Source organism: Trichomycterus rosablanca, chromosome 13, assembly GCF_030014385.1.
Source record: "Trichomycterus rosablanca isolate fTriRos1 chromosome 13, fTriRos1.hap1, whole genome shotgun sequence".
NCBI classification, from domain to species: Eukaryota; Metazoa; Chordata; class Actinopteri; order Siluriformes; family Trichomycteridae; genus Trichomycterus; species Trichomycterus rosablanca.
The window spans coordinates 1,422,265-1,446,993 of record NC_086000.1 but is presented as its reverse complement, the minus strand read 5'-3'; the positions used below and the strand labels follow the sequence as shown (position 1 = coordinate 1,446,993).

Genomic DNA, 24,729 nt, shown 5'->3' with positions numbered 1-24,729 from the left:
CTTCTTTGGTCGACCCTGGCGAAGCCTGTTCCGAGTGGAACCTGTCCTGGAAAACCGCTGTATGACCTTGGCCACCATGCTGTAGCTCAGTTTCAGGGTGTTAGCAATCTTCTTATAGCCCAGGCCATCTTTGTGGAGAGCAACAATTCTATTTCTCTCATCCTCAGAGAGTTCTTTGCCATGAGGTGCCATGGTGAATATCCAGTGGCCAGTATGAGAGAATTATACCCAAAACACCAAATTTAACAGCCCTGCTCCCCATTTACACCTGGGACCTTGACACATGACACCAGGGAGGGACAACGACACATTTGGGCACAATTTGGACATGTTCACTGTGGGGTGTACTCACTTATGTTGCAGCTATTTAGACATTAATGGCTGTGTGTTGAGTTATTTTCAGAAGACAGTAAATCTACACTGCTATACAAGCTGTACACTGACTACTCTAAGTTATATCCAAGTTTCATGTCTATAGTGTTGTCCCATGAAAAGATATAATGAAATATTTGCAGAAATGTGAGGGGTGTACTCACTTTTGTGATACACTGTACCTCAATAAATACTAATTTTGTATGCTATGCATACACCATAAAAAACTTTACATGTATATAGTACCATACTGTACATTTTTATCTTATTGCTTGTTTTACACTGTAAGTTAATGTTGTATGTATACAAGAGGTTGTTGTTGTCTGAGCTGCTATAACAAAGAAATTTCCTGCAAAGGATCAATAAAGAATCTCTCTCTCTCTCTCTATTTATCTATCTATCTATAAGCGTCTGCTAAATGCCTAAAATGTAAATGTCATGTTTTATACTTTGGTTACATTCATGACAAAAACGGTAGTTACTCAGTACACAAGGTTCATCAGTTCACAAGGTTATATTACACACACTCATGGACAATTTAGTGTCTCCAATTCACCTCACATGCACGTCTTTGGACTGTGGGAGGAAACCCGGAGCACCTGGAGGAAACCCACGCAGACACGGAGAGAACATGAAAACTCCACACAGAAAGGACCCGGACCGCCCCACCTGGGGTTCAAACCCAGGACCTTCTTGCTGTGAGGCGACAGTGCTACCCACTTAGCCACCGTGACGCCCTACCTCCAAAGTAACAGCTTTTAGGGAAGAAATAAATTATTTCTTGTTCTGTTAAATTTAGGTGCAGCATTGGACACTATAGATCATAACATTCCAGTAGGAATGTCAGTGTTAGGTTCCATGCGACAGCTGGTTAAGTTTGGACATGGCACTAAAGATGTACAGTGGGGCCAAAAAGTATTTAGTCAGACACGGATTGTGCAAGTTCTCCTACTTAGAAAGATGAGAGAGTTCTGTAATTTTCAATCTGTCTCGCGTGTGTATGAGAGACAAAATGAGAAGAAAAAAAAAACCTTTGTTGGCAATGACAGAGGTGAAACGTTTCCTGTAAGTCTTCACCAGGTTTGCACACACTGTAGCTGGTATTTTGGCCCATTCCTCCATGCAGATCTCCTCTAGAGCAGTGATGTTTTGAGCTGTCGCTGGGAAACACGGACTCCACAAATGTTCTATGGGGTTGAGGTCTGGAGACTGGCTAGGCCACTCCAGGACCTTGAAATGCTTTTTACGGAGCCACTCCTTCATTGCCCGAGCGGTGTGTTTGGGATCATTGTCATGCTGGAAGACCCAGCCACGTTCCATCTTCAATGCTCTCACTGATGGAAGGAGGTTTTGGCTTAAAATCTCACGATACATGGCCCCGTTCATTCTTCCCTTAACACGGATCAGTCGTCCTGTCCCCTATGCAGAAAAACAGCCCCAAAGCATGATGTTTCCACCCCCATGCTTCACAGTAGGTATGGTGTTCTTGGGTTCTTCTTCTTCCTCCAAACACGACGAGTTGAGTTTTTACCAAAAAAGTTCAATTTTGGTTTCATCTGACCACATGATATTCTCCCAATCCTCTTCTGGATCATCCATATGCTCTCTGGCAAACTTCAGACGGGCCTGGACATGTACTGGCTTAAGCAGGGGGACACGCCTGGCACTGCAGGATTTGAGTCCCTCTCGGCGTAGTGTGTTACTGACGGTAGCCTTTGTTACTTTGGTCCCAGCTCTCTGCAGGTCATTCATCAGGTCCCTCCGTGTAGTTCTGGGATTTTTGCTGACCGTTCTCATGATCATTTTGACCCCACGGGATGAGATCTTGCGTGGGGCCCCAGATCGAGGAAGATTATCAATGGTCTTGTATGTCTTCCATTTTCTTACAGTTGCTCCCACAGTTGATTTATTCACACCAACCTGCTTGCCTATTGTAGATTCACTCTTCCCAGCCTGGTGCAGGTCTACAATTTTCTTCCTGGTGTCCTTCGACAGCTCTTTGGTCTTGGCCATGGTTGAGTTTGGAGTCTAACTGAGTAGGCTATGGACAGGTGTCTTTTATACAGATAACGAGGTCAAACAGGTGCCATTAATACAGGTAACGAGTGGAGGACAGAAGAGCTTCTTAAAGAAGAAGTTACAGGTCTGTGAGAGCCAGAAATCTTGCTTGTTTGTTAGACCAAATACTTATTTTCCACCATAATTTACAAATAAATTCTTTAAAAATCCTACAATGTGATTTCCTGGATTTTTTTTTCTCATTTTGTCTCTCATAGTTGAAGTGTAGCTATGATGAAAATTACAGACCTCTCTCATCTTTCTAAGTAGGAGAACCTGCACAATCAGTGGCTGACTAAATACTTTTTGGCCCCACTGTAGCTAAGTAGCTCTGTAAGCAGCTTCTAAAAGTTCTGTTATCACCCAAGTCTTTTGATGTGTGCGAGAGGGTTTTTTACCTTTTTTTTATTTTTTTATTTATGTATTTATATAGGGCAGTTGTAGCCTAGTGGTTAAGGTACTGGACTAGTAACCAGAAGGTTGCCGGTTCAAGCCCCACCACTGCCAGGTTGCCACTGTTGGGCCCTTGAGCAAGGCCCTTAACCCTCAATTGCTTAGACTGTATACTGTTACAGTACTGTAAGGGGTCCAAGGGGGCGTGGTCCGGGGGTACCTCCTGGAAATGAGTTTTTGCAACTTGGGATGTCTGGTATTACCACTAGGTAGAAACAACAATTTTACCTCTGCTTTAGTCAGGTCTTCCCTCTCATCAGTATCCAAAAAAGAATCGTGATCAAATATGTCACTGCTCTTTACGGTCTGAAGATCATCATTTACATTCTAATAGAAGAAAGATATTTAAACTGAACATCAAATTACAAAATATAAAACTTATTATGAACAAAATAGAAGATTGATTTTTTAAATTGGATTTTAATATACGCTAAGCTACAATATCAGGACTCCACACACACACACTTTCTGGTAATGACATTATCAGGACCTTGTAGACTTGAAGTAGAAAATCAGCCTTCACCCCAAAAAGTGTCTAAGAAAGTCATTTTCAGGACCTCCGTTTACTGACTGTTTAACTGGTTTAAAGTGTTTATTTAGGTGGAATTATTTACATTTTGTGTGTTTAAATAATGCATGTTTACCTTCACCGCTCTGATTTCTCCTCTCTGCCCATCAGAACAGTCAGGTTCAGCAGGTGACTTGCTTGTTTTTGTCTTTTCCTATAAAGTTAGAATGAAATAAGCTATTAAGACATTACAGTAGCATTAATAACACCAATCTATTGTCATAAAACACAATTTATAACCAAAATATGGTTAAATATTAATACAATTTATTTAATATACGCTAAGCTACAATATCAGGACTCGACACACACACACTTTCTGGTAATGACATTATCAGGACCTTGTAGACTTGAAGTAGAAAATCAGCCTTCACCCCAAAAAGTGTCTAAGAAAGTCATTTTCAGGACCTCCGTTTACTGACTGTTTAACTGGTTTAAAGTGTTTATTAAGGTAAAATTATTAACATTTTGTGTGTTTACACTGTGTTTAAATAATGCATGTTTACCTTCACCACTCTGATTTCTCCTCTCTGCCCATCAGAACAGTCAGGTTCAGCAGGTGACTTGCTGGTTTTTGTCTTTTCCTATAAAGTTAGAATGAAATAAGACATGAATACATTGCAGTAGCATTAATAACACCAATCTATTGTCATAAAACACAATTTATAACCAAAATATGGTTTAATATTAATACAATGTATTTAATATACGCTAAGCTACAATATCAGGACTCCACACACACACACTTTCTGGTAATGACATTATCAGGACCTTGTAGACTTGAAGTAGAAAATCAGCCTTCACCCCAAAAAGTGTCTAAGAAAGTCATTTTCAGGACCTCCGTTTACTGACTGTTTAACTGGTTTAAAGTGTTTATTTAGGTGAAATTATTAACATTTTGTGTGTTTACACTGTGTTTAAATAATGCATGTTTACCTTCACCACTCTGATTTCTCCTCTCTGCCCATCAGAACAGTCAGGTTCAGCAGGTGACTTGCTGGTTTTTGTCTTTTCCTATAAAGTTAGAATGAAATAAGACATGAATACATTACAGTAGCATTAATAACATCAATCTATTGTCATAAAACACAATTTATAACCAAAATATGGTTTAATATTAATACAATGTATTTAATATACGCTAAGCTACAATATCAGGACTCCACACACACACACTTTCTGGTAATGACATTATCAGGACCTTGTAGACTTGAAGTAGAAAATCAGCCTTCACCCCAAAAAGTGTCTAAGAAAGTCATTTTCAGGACCTCCGTTTACTGACTGTTTAAAAAAGACTATTTTGTTTTTCTGAGTATCTTCTTTGTCTTTCAAAGGACTCCTGTTGCGAAATAAGGTCCCCCCGATATTCAAGGACAAAGCTTCCTTTTTCAATAAGCACAAGGGCAAATACTCCCCTGCCTAGCATAAAAAACAAACATTATTTACTCTAAGAAAAAAACTGTTTAAATATCATTTAGTCGATTAAACACTACTTAAAAGAAAGAGACTAAAATAATACTGCAAAACTACTGTAGAAAAATTAGACCTACCTTTATACTCGTTAATAAATCTCTCTTCAAACCATGGTTTATCTGTGCCTGAAAGAATGTGTTCAACAGCATCTTTTGTGGGGCTTCGCCTAGTTTTTCTTGACATCGTACATCCATACAGAATCCAATTTGAAGCTATGAATTAAAAGAAATGCATTAAAAATATAATTTATAACATACTTATTCATGACCAAATAAATCTAACCACTTAGTGTACTGTAAAATTATGAAATAAATATGCCTCCCTTTATCCTTATTGATGATGTGAGTACAGAAGTACACTCTGAACCCCAGTAAACATGCATTACATTTACTGAACAAACAGTGAACACAAATTACAGTATTACAGACCTGACAGGGCATAAAGATTAAGCATCAAATTTGCAAGGTTTAGGCCCTGTTCTTGCATATGCTTATAATATTTATTATAACCTGCCTTATTTCCTATTACCCTCAAATAGTGTTTCAATTTGAAATAAAAATAGATATCCTCAAATTAAAAAACTTTTACTGTGTGCTTTATTTAGGCCTTTAATCCACTACCCTCTCTGTACATGTTCCACTTACATGTTTAAAGTTTAAATACATGTTTAAAGTTCCTTCTCTTACTGTGTGCTTTACTCAGGCCTTTTAATCCACATGTTCCTCTCCTACATCACTGACTGATATTCTCCTTCTCACTTTCTATATACCATTTTGTCTTCATTCCTTTACAACATTTTTGTCTCCTCCATTTTTAACACAATTTGTATAACTTTATTTTACATTGAGCGTTTTCTCTCCTTTCTTTCTATAACGCTAAGTGAGCACACAGTATGCTGTTTCCACTCTTTTAAACAGTCCTAACACCTTATATTTCTTTGTAATTAATAAAACAAAACGAAACACTAATGTAAATTATGCCGTTTTAAAACATTTAAAACACAAACTCGTTTGTACTCACCAGAGAACACAGTACACTGTCCCAAAATCACAAACGATGACGTCATTTTCCCGGGAAAATTCACCTTCATCCAAAACGATTCCGTTTTTAGGATTCGACTCCAACTCTCGACTCTACCGCTTGAATCAATCGAGTTGACTCTTCCAGTGACTTCCATTCACCAGCATGTATCAGTTTGCAGGAGTCGATTCCGACTCCTGCCTTTGAAATCACTAAAGTTGACTTCTCAACCTAAATTAATTTTAAACCACACCGCACTAAGGTAAAAGATAAAGAGCGATCTATATCCATATGTGCGCGCGTGTGTGTGTGTGTGTGTGTGTAAAATGCAAAATGTCAGTGTGTTGGCTACACAAAATGATATACACAAGTGATATACTGTACATGTGTTTTAATGTATGAATTTATTTGATGTTTCCATAAAAGTAAAGTGCTGGTGTTAGTGTCGCTTCTTTGCTTTGATTAATAGTCTATTGGTTCACATTTAAAGACAAGAATATGTCTGTGCTATGTTTATCTTTTCCTTAATTCGCGCTAAAGCATAGCCTGATATGCTAATGCAGGGTAGCCTGCTAACACTGTGTATTGCAAGCGTTATTTCGTGACGTCAGGAAGAGCCGCCATCTTGAAGTGGGGTAAAACTTTTTCGAGCGTCCACTAGTTGGCGTGCACACTCGTGAGCCAAAAGTGCTACACCCACACCCCAGTCTGTTTCAGGCCTGAGAGAAATTTTAGGACATCAAAAAAACTCAGAGCAGATACGTTTTAGAGCATGCTGAACACGATAGCGTGGTCAGAAAAATCAGGACCTCATTTTAGGTCCTAACATGCGCCGAGGTCCTGATAGTGTGGGTGTGTTTTCTGATTCAAGTCCTGACTTTTCACAAAAACACACGCACCTACACACACACACACCTACACACACTCACACACACCTACACACACTCACACACACCTACAGGCCTCCGAAATCCTGCACAAAGCTAGTAAATACACACACACTCACACACACACACTCACACACACACACACACACACACACACACACACACACTCACACACACCTACACACACTCACACACACCTACAGGCCTCCGAAATCCTGCACAAAGCTAGTAAATACACACACACTCACACACACACACTCACACACACACACACACACACTCACACACACACATAAACACACATATACACACACAGTTATAATCCCCCACATGCACACACATATACAGACACAATCACACCCCTCCCCGAATAACACACACAGTTATAATCCCCCACATACACACACACACATACACACAGTTATAATCCCCCCAACACACACACACACACACACACTCACACACACACATAAACACACATATACACACACAGTTATAATCCCCCACATGCACACAGATATACACACACACACACACACACACACACACACACATACAGACACAATCACACCCCTCCCCGAATAACACACACAGTTATAATCCCCCCAACATACACACACACATATACACACACAGACACACACACACATACACAGTTATAATCCCCCCAACATACACACACACATATACACACACAGTTATAATCCCCCACATGCACACAGATATACACATACACACACACATACAGACACAATCACACCCCTCCCCGAATAACACACACAGTTATAATTCCCCACATACACACACACATATACACACTCACACAGTTATACACATACACCCCCCCCACACACACACACACACTCTCCTACTATGTGATCTTTTCAGCCACTGTTCTGGAAAAGCTTCTCACAAGACTTTAAACTGTGCCTGTGTATGGGAATTTGTGCCCGTTCAGTAGTACAAAGCCGTACATTTGTATGGCTGGTCCCTGATGTTGGTCAGGAAAGCCTCAGTCGGTGTTCCGGTTCATTCGTCAGTCTCTCACATTCACCAGGTCAGATCGGCACCCTGCAGGCCACCCAGATGAGCCTGGAGGCGACGATTAAGGACCTGCAGCAGGAGCAGAACCGTCTGAGGGAGAAGATCGTCCAGCTGGAGGAGGAGAAGGAGAAGGTCCAGAGTCAGAGTCAGGCTTTGGGGGAGCAGCAACGTGCCCAGATCCTCAACCTGGAAAAAGTACCAACAATTATTTATTAATTACTAATCATTTATTCATTAAGTTCGGTGGGTAGCACTGTCGCCTCACAGCAAGAAGGTCCTGGGTTCGATTCCCAGGTGGGGCGGTCCGGGTCCTTCCTGTGTGGAGTTTGCATGTTCTCTCCATGTCTGCGTGGGTTTCCTCCCACAGTACAAAGACGTCAAGTGAGGTGAAGTGGAGATACTAAATTGTCCATGACTGCGGGATATTCCGCCTCTCACATGGGCACCCCCTAGTGGGCACGATCGGCAGTGCAGACCTGCAGGGTGGGAGAAGACGGGACTAAGAAGTGGGCGGGGTCTTCGAGGCCTTGTAAGGACCCTGGTGCAGCAGATCTGCGACGAGGAACCCCGTGTCAGCCAACGTCCCCCAGTGTAGGCACCCGGCCCACTGATAGCACTGATAGAGGTCTCAGGTGCTCAACTGGGCATAGATGAGACTTAAACTGACGACATTCTGATCAAAAGCACTGCTGATCAGTGTCCAACATTTAAAGGACGGCTTCACGATCATCTCCAGTTTATCCTAGCAGCCTCGTCGGCTCTTCTGGAGAGGCAGGATTTTCTGCATGGTTTTGGAGTCTGTCTGTGGGGATTTGTGCCCATATTTTGTGCCTATTCAGCAGAAATAGAACTTGGGGTTGTGTATTAATATGTAGAGCCGTGACGTTATCTGTGATCACGCAAACATCTGAGCTTTTTAATCTTCCGCATTCTCATTACCCTCCCGCCGTGCTGACGCTAATCTGTGCTCCGTTTCCAGTCCCTGCGCGAGCAGGAGCAGAGCTACGAGCGGGAGCTGGCTCAGGCCCGGGCCAAGTACGAGGAGGAGGCGGCCCGGGCGAAGGAGGAGGAAGCTCAGGCGCTGGAGGAGCTGATGGAGAAGCAGCGGGCTCAGCTGGAGAACGCTCGCGCCGCCGCCGACAGGGAGAAGAACCAGATGCTGAACGTACGTCCTGCAGAAACGGAGCGGCGTGCGGCGGTTTAATTACAGGGGAGGGGAACCGGCGTGGGCTAAATTATAGATGAATAGGGAGCTGATTGAAGCTCGGAGAGAACGGAGCTGCTGAAATTCATCTGTGTGGCCGCGAGGAAGCATAAACGGTTCCTCAAAAACCATAAAGATTAGAACTTTATTTATTATTTAAAGCACAACGTCAGGTTTTAATTACTGAACACAACGAGGCTCCAAAAGAAAAGTGACCGGCGTCTGACCACGAGCTTGCCGGACACCACGTTTCACAATCATGACCCTCTTTTATGTTTTATTTAGTATTTTTTACCGATAATTTCTGAACACAGTTCAGTCGTGGCTGATTGAAGCTTCTCTCTCTCTCTCCTTACACTGAGGAGAGTTGAGCGCTTCTTTTCACCTACCAGGGGGGTCTGCCTGAGCGTAGCACTCCTGTCCCCCCATGCACCAGAGGGCGCACTAATGCCAGCGATGAGGAACCCTGTATCAGCCAACGTCTAGCTCAGGCCCAAAGGTGGCAACTACACACCGATGGGACTTGAACTGGCAACCTTCCGATCAAAAGCACTGCTGATTAGTGTCCTTCAGGTTGGATTTGAACCAGCGTTTGAAGGACGGCTTCGCAAACATCTCCAGTCTGTCCAAGAAGCCTCGCTGGCTCTTTTGGAAAGGCATAATTTTGGAGTCTGTCTGTGGGAACTTGTGCCCATCCGGTGAAATTCTCCCTATACTTTATAGAGCGCACCGAGACGAGCCGTTCCTCCGCACACGCCGTGGCTCTCTGTAAACACGAGGCACCAGAGGGTCCACGTGGGAGCGGGATATATCCAGATTCACGGTGTAAAGACGTATTTTCTTGTGACTGCAGGAGATGAAGCAGCAGTATGAGATCCAGCGGCTGTCGCTGGTGGAGCAGAGGAGTCGCGTCCAGCAGCAGCTGGATACGTTACGCGAGGAGCTCAGCGCCAAACTCAGCATCGCCAACCAAGAGGTACGGAAACGCGCCCCTCCGTACACGCCCACGCCCACGCCTCAGAGCCAAAACGGTAGTGTGCTGCCGAAACACGTGTTCTGTTTGTCTTAAGGTGGGTCATCCTACCATGCATCCTGGTGTGATCTCTTCCATATGTAAGCAACACAGACCACCTTAAATGCTTGAACGTCCATTTGTGTGCCTATTACGGACAGGAGTTAGCATGGGCATTCTGACCGGCCTGAGATTACACAGCCTCACACATCGTCTGGCATCAGTGTTGGCGGTTTGTGGTCGCCTCTGGTCATGATCAGCCCCTCAGGTCTTTAAAATGATCAGATCCGGTCGGCTGGGCGCCCCCCCTAGTGGGCACAATCGTCAAAATCTGCCATCAGTCCGCTGGATGGGAAAAGACGGGACTTAAAAAGTGGGCGGGGTCTTCGAGGCCGTGTAAGGACCCTGGTTAGTAGCCCGAGGCGCCTGTACAGTAGTGGAGGAACGTGGAGATCAGCGCGTGACTCTCCATGAGCGAGACCGGCCTCATGTGCTGATCCACCGAAGTACAGGTGAATAAGAAGGGGTCGGTGGAGCGACAGAGGGAGGGCGTGTCAGGAGGATATACCCTCCTCGTACACCATCGGGGTGTCCGATATAGGAAGAGGAACATTTAGATCCCTAAATGTAAGATTCACATTTTTTGGGTTTATTTTTCCCAAAATCAGTGAGCATGATGCAGCCAAACACCCCGGACAGAGCGCCAGTCCGATGTAGGGCCTCTTTACAGACCCCCTTGTACGTTTCAGACATAGCCAATCACGCCTGTGTGTAGATGCCCGACCGGCTAATGGCACAGCAGGGGATTCGAACCCTGGATCCCAGCGGTAGTGAACTAGTGTAATTTTCATTGACGTGTTTGGGAGGGGGGTGGTTCTAATGTTTTGGCTCATCAATGTACACCACAAGAATATGGACACGTAACAGCAGTCAATGGAAACCAAAATCATCGACCCAGTGAGACCTGGATTCAAAATCACACCAAAAATCAGAGTAAAATCACAGGCTGGTCCAATTTACGTGAATTAGGTGACGCGATTTAGTCAGCATGGACCAAAGAGCAAAAAAAAATATTGTCATGGACTGTGGAGGTGAAGTGGAGATACTAAATTGTCCATGACTGCTGGATATTCGGCCTCTCAGCTCTGCTACCGGTCACCTGGGCGCCCCCTAGTGGGCACGATCGGCAGTGCAGACCTGCTGGGTGGGAGAAGACGGGACTAAAAAGTGGGCGTGGTCTTCGAGGCCGTGTACACCACACGCTTTGCTCGTTTTGTGCCAGGTCGCTCACTTGAAGGAGCTGGTGACGGAGGGTGAGATGAACCTGGACTCGGCGGAGAATCACATCTCTCGTCTGAAAGAGAACCAGGAGAAGCTTCTCATGGAGCTGGACGCCACCAGAGCCAGAGTGAGGGAGACCAGCCACGTCCTCACTGACCTGCAGGTGAGAGCTTCATCAATTAGCCAATCGTGTCTGCGTCTAGACGCCCTGACATCTAATGCCACTGCCGGGGATTCGAACCCTGGATCCTAGATTTCGTGTGCCAGCGATACTGACAATCCTATTCAATCCTATAAGTCTCAGCCGCTGGTAGGTGAAAAGATGCGCCTGGCGAATGAATGCACACCTAGGAGAGTAGGTGTGATAGTCTCAGCCCTCCTCAGCCAGTGTGGGGGTGGTACAAGCGGCGAGAAGAACTACATGTTCATCTCACCTATTTTTTACTCTCGAGGAAAGACAATGAGCAATCACGGCTCGACGTCACCGCCACGTGAGGGGATTTACGCTGCACGGACGGCGTGATTAAACGTACTCAGGTCTCATTGACGACGGCAGGCGAACGCGACTAAACGGACACGTCTAACGATACGATTTCTGCAGCCGTCAGCGATCGCCTGGCCTGTGTCACACCCTCCTGAGACCCAGAAGGAAAAAGGTTTTGATATTTAGGATTTATTTTGATCATTTAAACATCGTGGTTGAAAGAAACAGTAAAGAAAATTTATTTATTTGTTTTTCTCATCTGTCCTCAGTAGTAGACGTCGGGTCTTGTCTGATGAAAAAATGTAATGGTGTCATAATGATATTTTATTTATTTTTGTATTGATTTCAGTTAAAATTTCATTTTATTTCTCCAACATTAAACCAGTTTGATGAAGGAAACACGTCTGATCACTGAAACATTGAAAAGAAAAAGGATCACAGCATCACGCGCGGTACAACAGGAAGCAGTGTTTAGTAGAATCCAGCCCAGCGCTTTATGTGCTGCGATTATGAGGAAGAATTCCACAAATAATGAGAAGATGGTGCAGCTCCGGGGGTGATGCTGCAGCAGCGGCCTCGCTCAGGATCAGGAGATTAGCGGCGACGGATTTAGCGCTGCGTTCTTACAGCGTTTAGAAAACGATCCGTGAGCTTCTGTGCTGAACAGCACTGACGCCACTGCTGGGGATTCGAACCCCAGATCCTAGAGGTTGCGTGCTAGCGTAGGATTTTCATTGACGGGCCCTGTGTGGTATGACGGTTCCATATAAGTCTCAGCCGCTGGTAGGTGAAGAGATGTGCCTGGCGGCTGCACACCCAGAGCAGGGTGATAGTCTGAGCTCTCCTCAGCCAGCAGGGGGTGGGACAAGCGGTGAGAAGAACTGCAAAAATTAGACCAGCTAAGATATGGGAGGGAAAAAATGCTTTATTTATAAATGATACTATTATTTTTTTTACAATTTAGTCATATCCAATTACCCAATTTGTATTCTAACCTCTACTGCTGCAGACCTCATCCAACACGTGTGCAGTACCAACCGCTTCTTTTCACCTGGCACTCACCTGGTATTATCTCCGTCACACTGATCTCCGTCATCCTCAGTTTTAGCCAGCAGAGGCGTTTTAGTACCCCTAAACTGGTGCTACCAATCAATTCAGACGAATTCATACGGGCACAGAGACGTCCGGCTTTCACTCAGCCTTAATTACTACTTAGGAATTACACACGACACTGGACATGACACGAACTTTACAGGGCAGTTGTAGCCTAGTGGTTAAGGAACTGGACTAGTAATCAAAAGGTCACTGGTTCAAGCCCCACCCCTGTCAGGTTGCCACTGTTGGGCCCTTGAGCAAGGCTCTTAACCCTCAGTTGCTCAGACAACATACCGTCACAGTACTGTAAGTCGCTTTGGATAAAGATGTCCGCTAAATGCTGTAACTGTAAACGTAAAACTCTAAATCATCAGATTGCACGTATTCTCGTCCTTATGAAAGAATAACGCAGCTAATAAAAATGAATGCGTTGGGTTTTTTTTTGTGGACAGGAGGAGATCGAGAGCCAGAAGCAGCAGCATGAAGCTCGGGTCATCGCCATCAAAACCGAGGAGAAACAGAAAATGGACAAAATAACCAAGGAGCTCGATCAGAAGTGGACGGACGCTCTGAGGTAGCGCGTTACACCTAAAGCACAACCTGTGTTTGTAAGGTTTAACCACACTGTAATAAAGATGCTTGAAACCAGGGGCGTAACTGCCGGGGGCGCAGGGGGGGCAGGTGCACTGGGGCCCATGGCTGGGGGGGGGCACTCGCCAGGTCATTATTATTATATTACAATATTGTAGCGGCGATGTGAGTGACATTCAGCTCAGCCAATCAGAATGCAGCACCCGGTTTATACATATATTGTCCATGGTTATGAAATATGATATACAGTGAATGTTCATGTGTGTTACGCACAGCGCCGAGTTAGACACCCTGAAAGAGGAGCTGACGGACGAATACGAGGCCGATAAGCAGGCGGCGCTCGGACAGCTCGCCCAGCAGAGAGACGTGGAGATGATGGCGGCCAGAGAGAGCTGGCAGAGGAGGGTGGAGGATCTGCTGGAGCAGGTAACACTTACACCACGCACGGGTGTCGTCTCCTTAGGATGTTTGGCATGTTCTCCCGGTGGAAACAAAGGTTTTTAAGCCCCCGTGTGGAAGCGTGTGCGTGTTTCTCTGTGCTGGATGAGTGAGACCTAGTTTCTGAAACTAGGCTACAGAAGATTCCCCCCCCCCCGACGTGTTTCATCCATCGTGCTGCGTACAGGAGGCTTCATTTATTTAGATATATCCAAACTTTACCCCAGTGCAGCTTTTATCTCTGTTTTAGTTCAGTTCTGATTATATAAGGATGAAGGTGGTTGTTGGATTGTAAAGCGTCCTGGCTCTTTTGTGTGTTTGTGTCTGTGTGTGTATGTGTGTTTGTGTGTATACTTATGTGTGTGTGTGTTTGTGTGTATACGTATGTGTGTATATGTGTGTGTGTTTGTGTGTATACGTATGTGTGTATATGTGTGTGTGTTTGTGTGTATACGTATGTGTGTGTGTGTTTGTGTGTATACGTATGTGTGTATATGTGTGTGTGTGTTTGTGTGTATACGTATGTGTGTATATGTGTGTGTGTGTGTGTGTGTATACATATGTGTGTTTGTGTGTATACGTATGTGTGTATACGTGTGTGTGTGTTTGTGTGTATACATATGTGTGTTTGTGTGTATACGTATGTGTGTGTATATGTGTTTGTGTGTATACATATGTGTGTTTGTGTGTATACGTATGTGTGTATATGTGTGTGTGTGTGTTTGTGTGTATACATATGTGTGTTTGTGTGTATACGTATGTGTGTATACGTGTGTGTGTGTGTTTGTGTGTATACGTATGTGTGTATATGTGTGTGTGTTTGTGTGTATACGTATGTGTGTGTGTGTTTGTGTGTATGTGTGTGTTTGTTTGTGTGTATATGTGTGTGTGTTTGTGTGTATACGTATGTGTGTATATGTGTGTGTGTGTGTTTGTGTGTATACGTATGTGTGTGTGTGTGTTTGTGTGTATACGTATGTGTGTATATGTGTGTGTGTGTTTGTGTGTATACATATGTGTGTTTGTGTGTATACGTATGTGTGTATATGTGTGTGTGTGTGTTTGTGTGTATACATATGTGTGTTTGTGTGTATACGTATGTGTGTATATGTGTGTGTGTGTGTTTGTGTGTATACATATGTGTGTTTGTGTGTATACGTATGTGTGTATATGTGTGTGTGTGTGTTTGTGTGTATACATATGTGTGTTTGTGTGTATACGTATGTGTGTATACGTGTGTGTGTGTGTGTTTGTGTGTATACATATGTGTGTTTGTGTGTATACGTATGTGTGTATACGTGTGTGTGTGTGTGTTTGTGTGTATACATATGTGTGTTTGTGTGTATACGTATGTGTGTATATGTGTGTGTGTGTGTTTGTGTGTATACATATGTGTGTTTGTGTGTATACGTATGTGTGTATACATGTGTGTGTGTGTGTTTGTGTGTATACATATGTGTGTTTGTGTGTATACGTATGTGTGTATATGTGTGTGTGTGTGTTTGTGTGTATACATATGTGTGTTTGTGTGTATACGTATGTGTGTATATGTGTGTGTGTGTGTTTGTGTGTATACATATGTGTGTTTGTGTGTATACGTATGTGTGTATATGTGTGTGTGTGTGTTTGTGTGTATACATATGTGTGTTTGTGTGTATACGTATGTGTGTATACGTGTGTGTGTGTGTGTTTGTGTGTATACATATGTGTGTTTGTGTGTATACGTATGTGTGTATACGTGTGTGTGTGTGTGTTTGTGTGTATACATATGTGTGTTTGTGTGTATACATATGTGTGTTTGTGTGTATACGTATGTGTGTATATGTGTGTGTGTGTTTGTGTGTATACATATGTGTGTTTGTGTGTATACGTATGTGTGTATACGTGTGTGTGTGTGTGTGTTTGTGTGTATACATATGTGTGTTTGTGTGTATACATATGTGTGTTTGTGTGTATACGTATGTGTGTATATGTGTGTGTGTGTTTGTGTGTATACGTATGTGTGTGTGTGTTTGTGTGTATACATTTGTGTGTATACGTATGTGTGTATACGTATGTGTGTGTGTGTTTGTGTGTATACATATGTGTGTTTGTGTGTATACGTATGTGTGTGTGTGTGTGTGTGTGTGTTTGTGTGTATACGTATGTGTTGGTGTGTATACGTGTGTGTGTATATGTGTGTGTGTGTTTGTGTGTGTACGTATGTGTGTATATGTGTGTGTGTGTTTGTGTGTATACGTATGTGTGTATATGTGTGTGTGTGTTTGTGTGTGTACGTATGTGTGTATATGTGTGTGTGTGTGTATGTGTATGTTTCTGTGTATATGTGTGTATATGTGTGTGTGTTTGTGTGTATACGTATGTGTGTATATGTGTGTGTGTGTTTGTGTGTGTACGTATGTGTGTATATGTGTGTGTGTGTGTATGTGTATGTTTCTGTGTATATGTGTGTATATGTGTGTGTGTGTTTGTGTGTATACGTATGTGTGTATATGTGTGTGTGTGTGTATGTGTATGTTTCTGTGTATATGTGTGTATATGTAAATATGTATGTGTGTGTATATGTGTATGCATGTATATGTGTATATATTTGTGTGTATGTCTGTGTGTGTATACGTGTGTGTCTGTGTGTGTATATGTATATGCATGTGTGTTTGTCTGTGTGTATACTTGTGTGTGTATAAATGTGTGTGTATGTGTGTGTATATATATATATATGTGTGTGTGTGTTTGTGTGTACGTGTGTGTGTGTGTGTGTGTGTATGTATCAGATCTCTCTGTTGAAGCAGAGTCTGGAGCTGCAGCTCTCCCAGTCGAACGGCGCCCTGCAGCAGCTTCAGTCTCAGTTCACTCAGGAGCGGCAGCATCTGGCGCAGGAGCTCCACGAGGTGGCGCTGGAGCACCAGAGACGAGAGCACCACCTACAGGACGCCCACTGCTGCACCATACAGGACCTGGAGGAGGCGCGCCAGCTCGAGCTCAGGGTATCGCACACACACTCACACAGGATGCCCACTGAGCTCCTTATGCATCATACAGGACCTGGAAAACACTCACACACTCTCTCTGTAGGATCTGGAGGAACGTCTGAAGCAGGAGCAGCGTGAGGAGCTTCAGGCTCTGAGAGATGCTCACAGACAGACGCTGGTGATCCTGCAGCAGCAGTCGGATCAGGAACTCCAGACGCTGCGCTTCGAGCTGGAGGACGAGGGCAAAGCCATGCTGGGTGAGGTCACACACACACACACACACACACACACACAAATAAAAAAAACAACAGAGCATCCAAGTATCTGGGTTTCCTTTGGGTGCTCTGGTTTCCTCCCACACTGCGACCCTGACCAGGATTAATTAGTGGTAAAACAAGCAAATAAATGAAAGCTACAGTGTGTCACTATTTGGGGATTTGGCGACCTCTCTGGCGGACTGGCGTTACTGCAGCCAACATTTTGTAATATGCTTTTTGTTTTTTCTTTTTAATTTAAAATTTGTTTTATTCTAACCCTCCTAAGTCTGCACAGGAGTCCATCAGGTGTGTTCCTAAATAATTAGGACATCCAGACTCTCATCCTGAATATTTATACACTCTTAAATTATTTCCAATCATCTCAAGTGTTATTACAGGTCGTTTGAGTCGGTGTGTTAGCTCTGTGTGTGTGTGTTTGACCTGTGTTGGACTGGCATGGGTGTTTCCTAGCTTTTACCTAATTAATCAAACCCACCACGACCCTGACCAGGATAAATTAGTGGTAAAACGGACAAATAAATGAAAGCTACAGTGTGTCACTATTTGGGGATTTGGCGACCCCTCTGTGGTGGACTGGCGTTACTGCAGCCAACATTTTGTAATATGCTTTATGTTTCTCCTCTCAACTTATTGACTGTTTTGTTTCATTCTTACCCTCCTAAAACAGCACAGGAGTCCATCAGGCGTGTTCCTAAATAATCAGGACATCCAGACTCTCATCCAGAATATTTATACACTTTTAAATGATTTCTAATCATCTCAAGTGTTATTACAGGTCGTTTGGGTGAGTGTGTTAGTAAGTTATATGTATATTTAGCTCTGTGTGTGTGTGTGTGTGTGTGTGTGTGTGTGTGTAGCTTCTCTCCGTTCGGAGCTGAACTACCTGCACGCCACAGCTATCGAACACCTGAGACAGAAACACCTGTCGGAGAAAACGGTGGTCAAGAGAGAACTGGACACTACGCTGGAACACTGTAAACAACATGTAAGACACACACACACACTCAGGGATGAATACACTATATAGGGGTTAATAGCTCAGGGCAGTTGTAGCCTAGTGGTTAAGGTACTGGACTAGTAATCAAAAGGTTGCTGGTTCAAGCCCCACCTCTGCCAGGTTAGAAAACCTCACAAGCGCTTGTAAACATGGATTTCAGGAGGAGGATCTGCTGGGTCGCATCTCTGACCTGCAGCAGGAGGCGACCTGCAGGAAGACCCGGATCGCGGAACTGGATCACGAGATCCACTCTCTCAATGAAACCATCAACACACTGACCAAGGAGCTGGAGCTGAAGGGTAAAGAGGTCCTGCGCGTCCGCGGCGAAGCTAATCTGCACATCAGGTTCGATGACTGACACGCCCTCACGGTTCGTACTCTTTTTTTATTGGATTAACATCCTGTCTGTGTTGACGTTGGGTTTCTTGGGTTTCTGGTTGGCAGGGCTCATGAGCAGGATCTGTGTAAGCGACACGAGCGTGAGCTGGGCGAACTGAACGTCACCCACAACAGGGAGACCCAGATCATGCTGTCCGACTTCAACAAGGCCCAGGAGCTGCTGAAGGACAAGATCTCGGCTCTGCAGATCCTGTAAGATCTTCTTTATGGTCCAGATGAAGTGTTTCCATAATCCATTAGTCCACCAGTCAACCCATGTTGTGCATGTGCATGGAACAGTGGTTTCTGGCCAAAGTGTGTGCGCTGTACGCTCAAAAATTAGAACCTACAGTTGCTGATCTCATGGATAAACAAATGCAGGATTGGGAGCAGGATTATTTTTGGATGGTGCCCCCTAGTTGGGTAATCAAATGGACTGTGATAGAAAACCTGGCTGTTCGGTGGCTCGGCGGGTAGCGCTGCAGCGAGAAGGTCCTGGGTTTGATTCCCATGTGGAGCGGTCTGGGTCCTTTCTGTGTGGAGTTTGCATGTTCTCCCAGAGTTTCCTGTGGGTTATAGCGGTGGTGAAACAGTGGTCACATTTCCGTTCACGGTGGACATTTCTGCTCTCTCGTGCAGGTTGGAGGGGACGGAGGAGAAGTTCCGGAACCGCGAGAGCAGGCAGGAGGATCTGCAGACCATCGCCGGGCTCAGAGAGATGGTGGCCGAGAGGGAGGCGCTGGTGAAAAAACTGGTGGTGAGTGAAGAGTTTTGACATCAGAGAAAATCCAAACGTCCTTGAGCCTCCTCACGCCTCCTCACACCTCCTCACGCCTCCTCACGCCTCCTCACACCTTTTTTTCTTTTTTTTAGGACGACAAGAAGTTCTACCAGCTGGAGTTGGTGAACCGAGACACCAGCTTCAACAAGGTGTTCAACGCCAGTCCCAACGTGGGTGTCATTAATCCACTCATAAAGGTAAAACCATCACTGCATCACTAACAGTAATCACCCAGACATACACTGTATGGCCAAAAGTATGTCATTGGCCATCGTTTTGGAAAGGCACGTCCAATGAGCCCGTGGTGTCCACAATGTTTTGGCCAGCTGCAGCTACCTAGTTATGACACTGTTGTAAAAAAATATTAAGAATTTTGGCGTCCCACTTATTTTGTCCACTTCTCATTTGAAATCATTCACTGGGACAAAATAATGGAAAAGGGGGACTAACGTTTTCGCATCACGCTACATTGCAATAATTAATTGTGGTGGGGCTCGAACCAGTGACCTTCTGATTACTAGTTTAGTACCTTAACCCCAGGACTGCAGCTGCCTAGTTATTACACTGTAGTGAAAAAAAAATTAGAATTTGGCGTCCCACTTATTTTGTCCACTTCTCATTTGAAATCATTCACTGGGACAAAATAATGGAAAAGGGGGACTAATGTTTTCACATCACGCTACATTGCAATAATTAATTTATTTATTTATGTATTTATTTACTTTTGCATTATGGGAATTTGGCCTGCACATAAGCATTGATGCGTCCATCTCAGAATAATAGGAGTGGTTTTTTTTTTGCATGTTTCTGTGCAGTGTTTCATTCGTCCATCCTCCGTCATGTGACCTGGTCCTGACCGGTGTGTTTACACTCTCAGCTCACTCAGCCAGACTCCACTAGAATTCATCTCCGAGCGAAAAACAGACAAACAAACAGACAAAAATTTGTGTTTGTGTCCTCTCGATGTAGCGTAAGAGTAGAAAAGCTGCAATCCGATTCGTCAGCTCTCCGAACTTAAGCGTTGTGGAAGCTGAAGAAGGGGAGGCGGGGCCTACCGGTCTAGTGTCCGTCCCCAGCTCCCCAAATCGGCACGCTGAGCGCAAAGCTCCGCCCCTGGCCCTGCCCGCTTGGAGGTGAGCCCCGCCTCTTCGTTTAGCCTCCGCCCTCACACTCACGCTCGCCCCCTCTCGCCGCCGGGTCGATCACGCCGTCATGATCGTGGTGCGAGTGTCGCTTTGTTTGCCCTCGGTCACTCCATCGGTACAGATAATAATAAAAGCTTCGTTTGTTTGCTTGCTGCATCTTGTGGATGACAGACGCTCATGTGTCATTGGCGACACGACACGTGTTTACTTCCCGAAAAAAGTTGGGACGTTTTGTAAAACATAATATAAAGAAAAATCTGTCATTTGTTCATTCAAGTGAAAAGTCTCGGGGAATCTGGAGAGGTGTCAGAACACGGGCTCCAAAACACGCCTCCGTCCCAACTTTTTTTGGAGTGTTTTGCAGAAATCAAATTCTAACTGTGATTATATTTACAAAATTGAATTTTAAATGTGATTTAATTTACAAAATTGAATTTTAAATGTGATTAAATTTACAGAATTGAATTTTAAATGGGATTAATTTTCCAAAATTGAATTTTAAATGTTTACATTTACAAAATAAACTTTTAAATGTGATTAAATTTATAGAATTAAATTTTAAATGGGATTAAATTTTAAATGTGATTGAATTTACAAAATAAACTTTTAAATGTGATTCAATTTATAGAATTAAATTTTAAATGGGATTAAATTTTAAATGTGATTGAATTTACAAAATAAACTTTTAAATGTGATTAAATTTACAGAATCTGATTCTAAATGTGATTAAATTTACAGAATCTGATTCTAAATGTGATTATATTTACAAAATCGAATTTTAAATGTGATTAAATTTACAGAATTGAATTTTAAATGTGATTAAATTTACATCTATAATAAAGATGATCAGTAAAAACATTAGAAATCTTTTATTTCTACTTTCATCAGTTGCGTTTAACAAAACCTCCAGACTTTTCTCTGTAAATCGGGGTGTGTATTTAACTCGTATTTGTGTGTCGCAGCCCTCGTGAGCCGGACGGTCCGGCGGAGGGAGCCGAGGAGCCGGAGGAGCTTCCGTCTCAGTACTTCTCGTTTTGAGCCGCCTGGGCTGAAGAGCATGCGATCCAGCACTTTCTAACCCCGCATCAGTCTGTGTCCAGCACCTCACTGTGAATTTATATTCATTTATTTATTTATTTCTGACGTACGCATCCATGGACTCGGACGTCAGCGCAATACGGGCGGGGACGCGCGTCTGGTTTCGGGAACCGGGCCGTCTCCTCTCCACAGACCGCCACTGTTGGAACACCCACGTCTCGCCAGTCTGGGAAATAGATTCACCACCATTCGCACAATTACTGGTTTATATTTCTATGATATCGTCTTGTTACGAAGAATAAATCGTTGGTTGTTAAGCGATGTTTGTACAGTATATAAGCCTCCCAGAATCTACATAAATATCCTAAACTAAATAAGTGTGTGTGTTTATTTATCGGACCCATCATTTCCTTCTTTATATACACCGATCAGGCATAACATTATGACCACCTTCCTAATACTGTGTTGGTCCCCCTTTTACAACTGTGATGCTCTGTGTATTCTGACACCTTTCTATCAGAACCAGCATGAACCAGCCTTCGCTCCCCACGTGCATCAATGAGCCTTGGCCGCCCATGACCCTGTCGCCGGTTTACCACTGTTCCTTCCTTGGAGCACTTTTGATAGATACTGACCACTGCAGACCGGGAACACCCCACAAGAGCTGCAGTTTTGGAGATGCTCTGACCCAGTCGTCTAGCCATCACAATTTGGCCGCTCTGATCCTCACACTCGCCCATTTTACCTGCAGCTTTGAGGATAAAATGTTCACTTGCTGCCTAATATATCCCCCCCACTAACAGGCACCATGATAAGAGATAATCAGTGTTATTCACCTCACCCGTCAGTGGTCATAATGTTATGCCTGGTCGGTGTATAATGGATCCTCACACCTACTTCCACGTAATTCCCTTCACAGCTCTTGACGTTCTCAGTGAGCTTCTCATAATCACTCCTCATCCACTCATCATCCACACAAAGAGCATTAAAATGCTTTTAATTACAGATATAACATAAATAATACACATTTATGGAATATAAGAACATTTATGCAGTACAAGAGCAGAAAGGTGCATCAGTGTGGAATAAGCGTCAGATCCAGGGTTACAGCTCCACATGTATCTGTGTTTATCTGGATTCTCCTCCCTGTTTCACTTTTAAACTTGTGTTACAGCTCCAGCTTCTGAGAAATGGTGAGAATCAGAATCAGCTTCTCCCAGAGTCTAAAACGCTTCTGGTTGAAAATAAAGCTTAACGTGGTTTAATGTAGTAAAAGAAGGAGACAGGAGCACTAAACTTCTCTTCATTATTACTGCTCATAAGTTCCTCCACTAATCACATTCCTCACTCGCTGTTTTACTACAATATGTCACGCTAAGTTTTGTCAGCTAATGCGCCGGTGCTGAAGGGAATACGTTATTCCAACATCAAGCATCTCCAGCATTAAGAAGCGTCAGGAAACATTAAAGAAGTAAAACTAAAGTGCAGCTTTTATTGTATTTTTATTGATGTGTAACTGTTAGTAATTGTATTTCAGTGTGTTTATATTATATTTGTGTTATTTTCAGTGTTTAAGTGTCAAAAACATCCTCATTATTTTACATGAGACTAAAATATCTGCAGCTCCACGGGACCATGGACGCATTAAGAGGTTTCACATTAACTGAACATCCTTATGGGAGAAAATACCTCGAAATGCTGCTCCCAGAAACGACTGATGTCGAGTTTCAAGGTACCACATCAAGGTTTAACATAAATAATACACATTTATGGAATATTAGAACATTTATGCAGAAAGGTGGAACCAGGATGGATCACAATCAGCTGCAATATGTGAAGAACCATAAAAAAATGTTGAATTTTAGTAAATAAATAATAAATCATCACACTATGAAGAAAGAAGTGCCGTTCCAGGTCCAGACTCCATTCAGCTGGGTTCCTCCAGGTTCCTCCAGGTTCCTCGGGGTTCCTCACGCTGACGTTTACATGAGCAGGATGATGATGTAGATGAGGAGCAGGCAGACGAGGATGAGCGAGAAGTTGATGAAGAGCTCCTGCAGGTTGCGCTTGGCCTGAGGATTCACCTCGATGTTGGAGGCCCGCCGCATGGCCGAGCGCGTCATGTTCTGGAACCTCTCCATCACCGCACGGGATCACAGACCAGAGAAGACCAGAGCGAGGATGACGTCCAGGACAGATTGGGCTGTGATCCTGTCAGCTGCCGCCGATCGCTCCTGGAAAACAGGATCGGGATTAAGCCGGCGAGCAGAGCGAGGGGTCGCGGCCCGTCGTGGCTATTTAAAGTAGACGCTCTGGCGTCAGGCAGACGCTTTCCATTTGGGGCCAGTTATAACTGAGACATTTAGGATTAAGGGCCTCACACAAGGGCCCGACATTAATAGTCAAATTAAAACACCAGTTCACTACAGTCTTTTGGAATAAGACCTAGACCGAACGCTTCCATCTAAAGCTACTTAGCTTTGAATACAGAATACAGGCCAAGCAACTAACAGACTAAGGGCCTCACACAAGGGCCCAACATTTGGAGCTCTAGTCATAACATAAGCTCAGTCCCCCATGATGAGGCTCATACTGCCCCCTGTGTTACAAGTACAGTGCTTTTCTCCCAATCTAGTCATATCCAATTCCCTTCAATGCTGCAGACCCCCATTCAGATCAAGGAGAGCCGCAGACTAGCACACGCCCCCTCCGCCACATGTGCAGTTGCCAGCTTATGATGCCAGCTGATCGTATGTGTGGGGTCGTCAGAGCGAAGCTACAACCGAAGCAACCGCCACAGTCAGGGATTTATTAAATGTGAGGTTGATGGTAGCTGAACCAGACCTTCTCGTCCAGCAGACTGAGCACAAAGTCCCACAGACACGTTCCAAAATCTTTTAAATGCTTTTTTCTATATTAACGCTCATGATTTTGGATCAGAAGGTCCGACAAGGTCCGATAGGGTCTCTCTGCGCGGACGCATTTCCCATCATCCTACGCTCCCAAAAAGAGGGCGGTGAGTAGGGAGCAGGGCGGGTCGATAGCTTTTCAGACAGGATTTGATAACCGTCAAAGCCACCGTGTGGAATAACGCAGCTTCACGTCACGAAGCCTGACGCAGCCGCTTCATCATTTGAATAAAGACAAATTTTCATCACAGAAT

General features: G+C 43.9%; 2 protein-coding genes across 2 annotated transcripts in view; one reads left to right on the top strand and one right to left on the bottom strand.

The window, feature by feature from the left end:
- Nucleotides 1-21,943, top strand: part of fam184aa (family with sequence similarity 184 member Aa) — a 36,140-nt gene extending 14,197 nt beyond the window's left edge. Inside the window, exons 4-17 of the mRNA XM_063007784.1 lie at nt 7,889-8,070; nt 8,855-9,040; nt 9,933-10,055; nt 11,374-11,535; nt 13,404-13,525; nt 13,818-13,968; nt 16,752-16,964; nt 17,053-17,206; nt 18,085-18,212; nt 18,385-18,569; nt 18,669-18,815; nt 19,242-19,359; nt 19,476-19,580; nt 21,491-21,943. Of these exons, the coding sequence (XP_062863854.1) occupies nt 7,889-8,070; nt 8,855-9,040; nt 9,933-10,055; nt 11,374-11,535; nt 13,404-13,525; nt 13,818-13,968; nt 16,752-16,964; nt 17,053-17,206; nt 18,085-18,212; nt 18,385-18,569; nt 18,669-18,815; nt 19,242-19,359; nt 19,476-19,580; nt 21,491-21,499 (1,985 nt within the window). The 3' untranslated portion in view covers nt 21,500-21,943. The remainder of the gene's footprint in view (nt 1-7,888; nt 8,071-8,854; nt 9,041-9,932; nt 10,056-11,373; nt 11,536-13,403; nt 13,526-13,817; nt 13,969-16,751; nt 16,965-17,052; nt 17,207-18,084; nt 18,213-18,384; nt 18,570-18,668; nt 18,816-19,241; nt 19,360-19,475; nt 19,581-21,490) is intronic.
- A 1,605-nt stretch (nt 21,944-23,548) lies between these two features.
- Nucleotides 23,549-23,707, bottom strand: LOC134325817 (cardiac phospholamban-like). Its single transcript, XM_063008056.1, has one exon. The coding sequence runs from the start codon at nt 23,705-23,707 to the stop codon at nt 23,549-23,551; it is 159 nt and encodes a 52-aa protein (XP_062864126.1).
- Nucleotides 23,708-24,729: the final 1,022 nt, after the last annotated feature.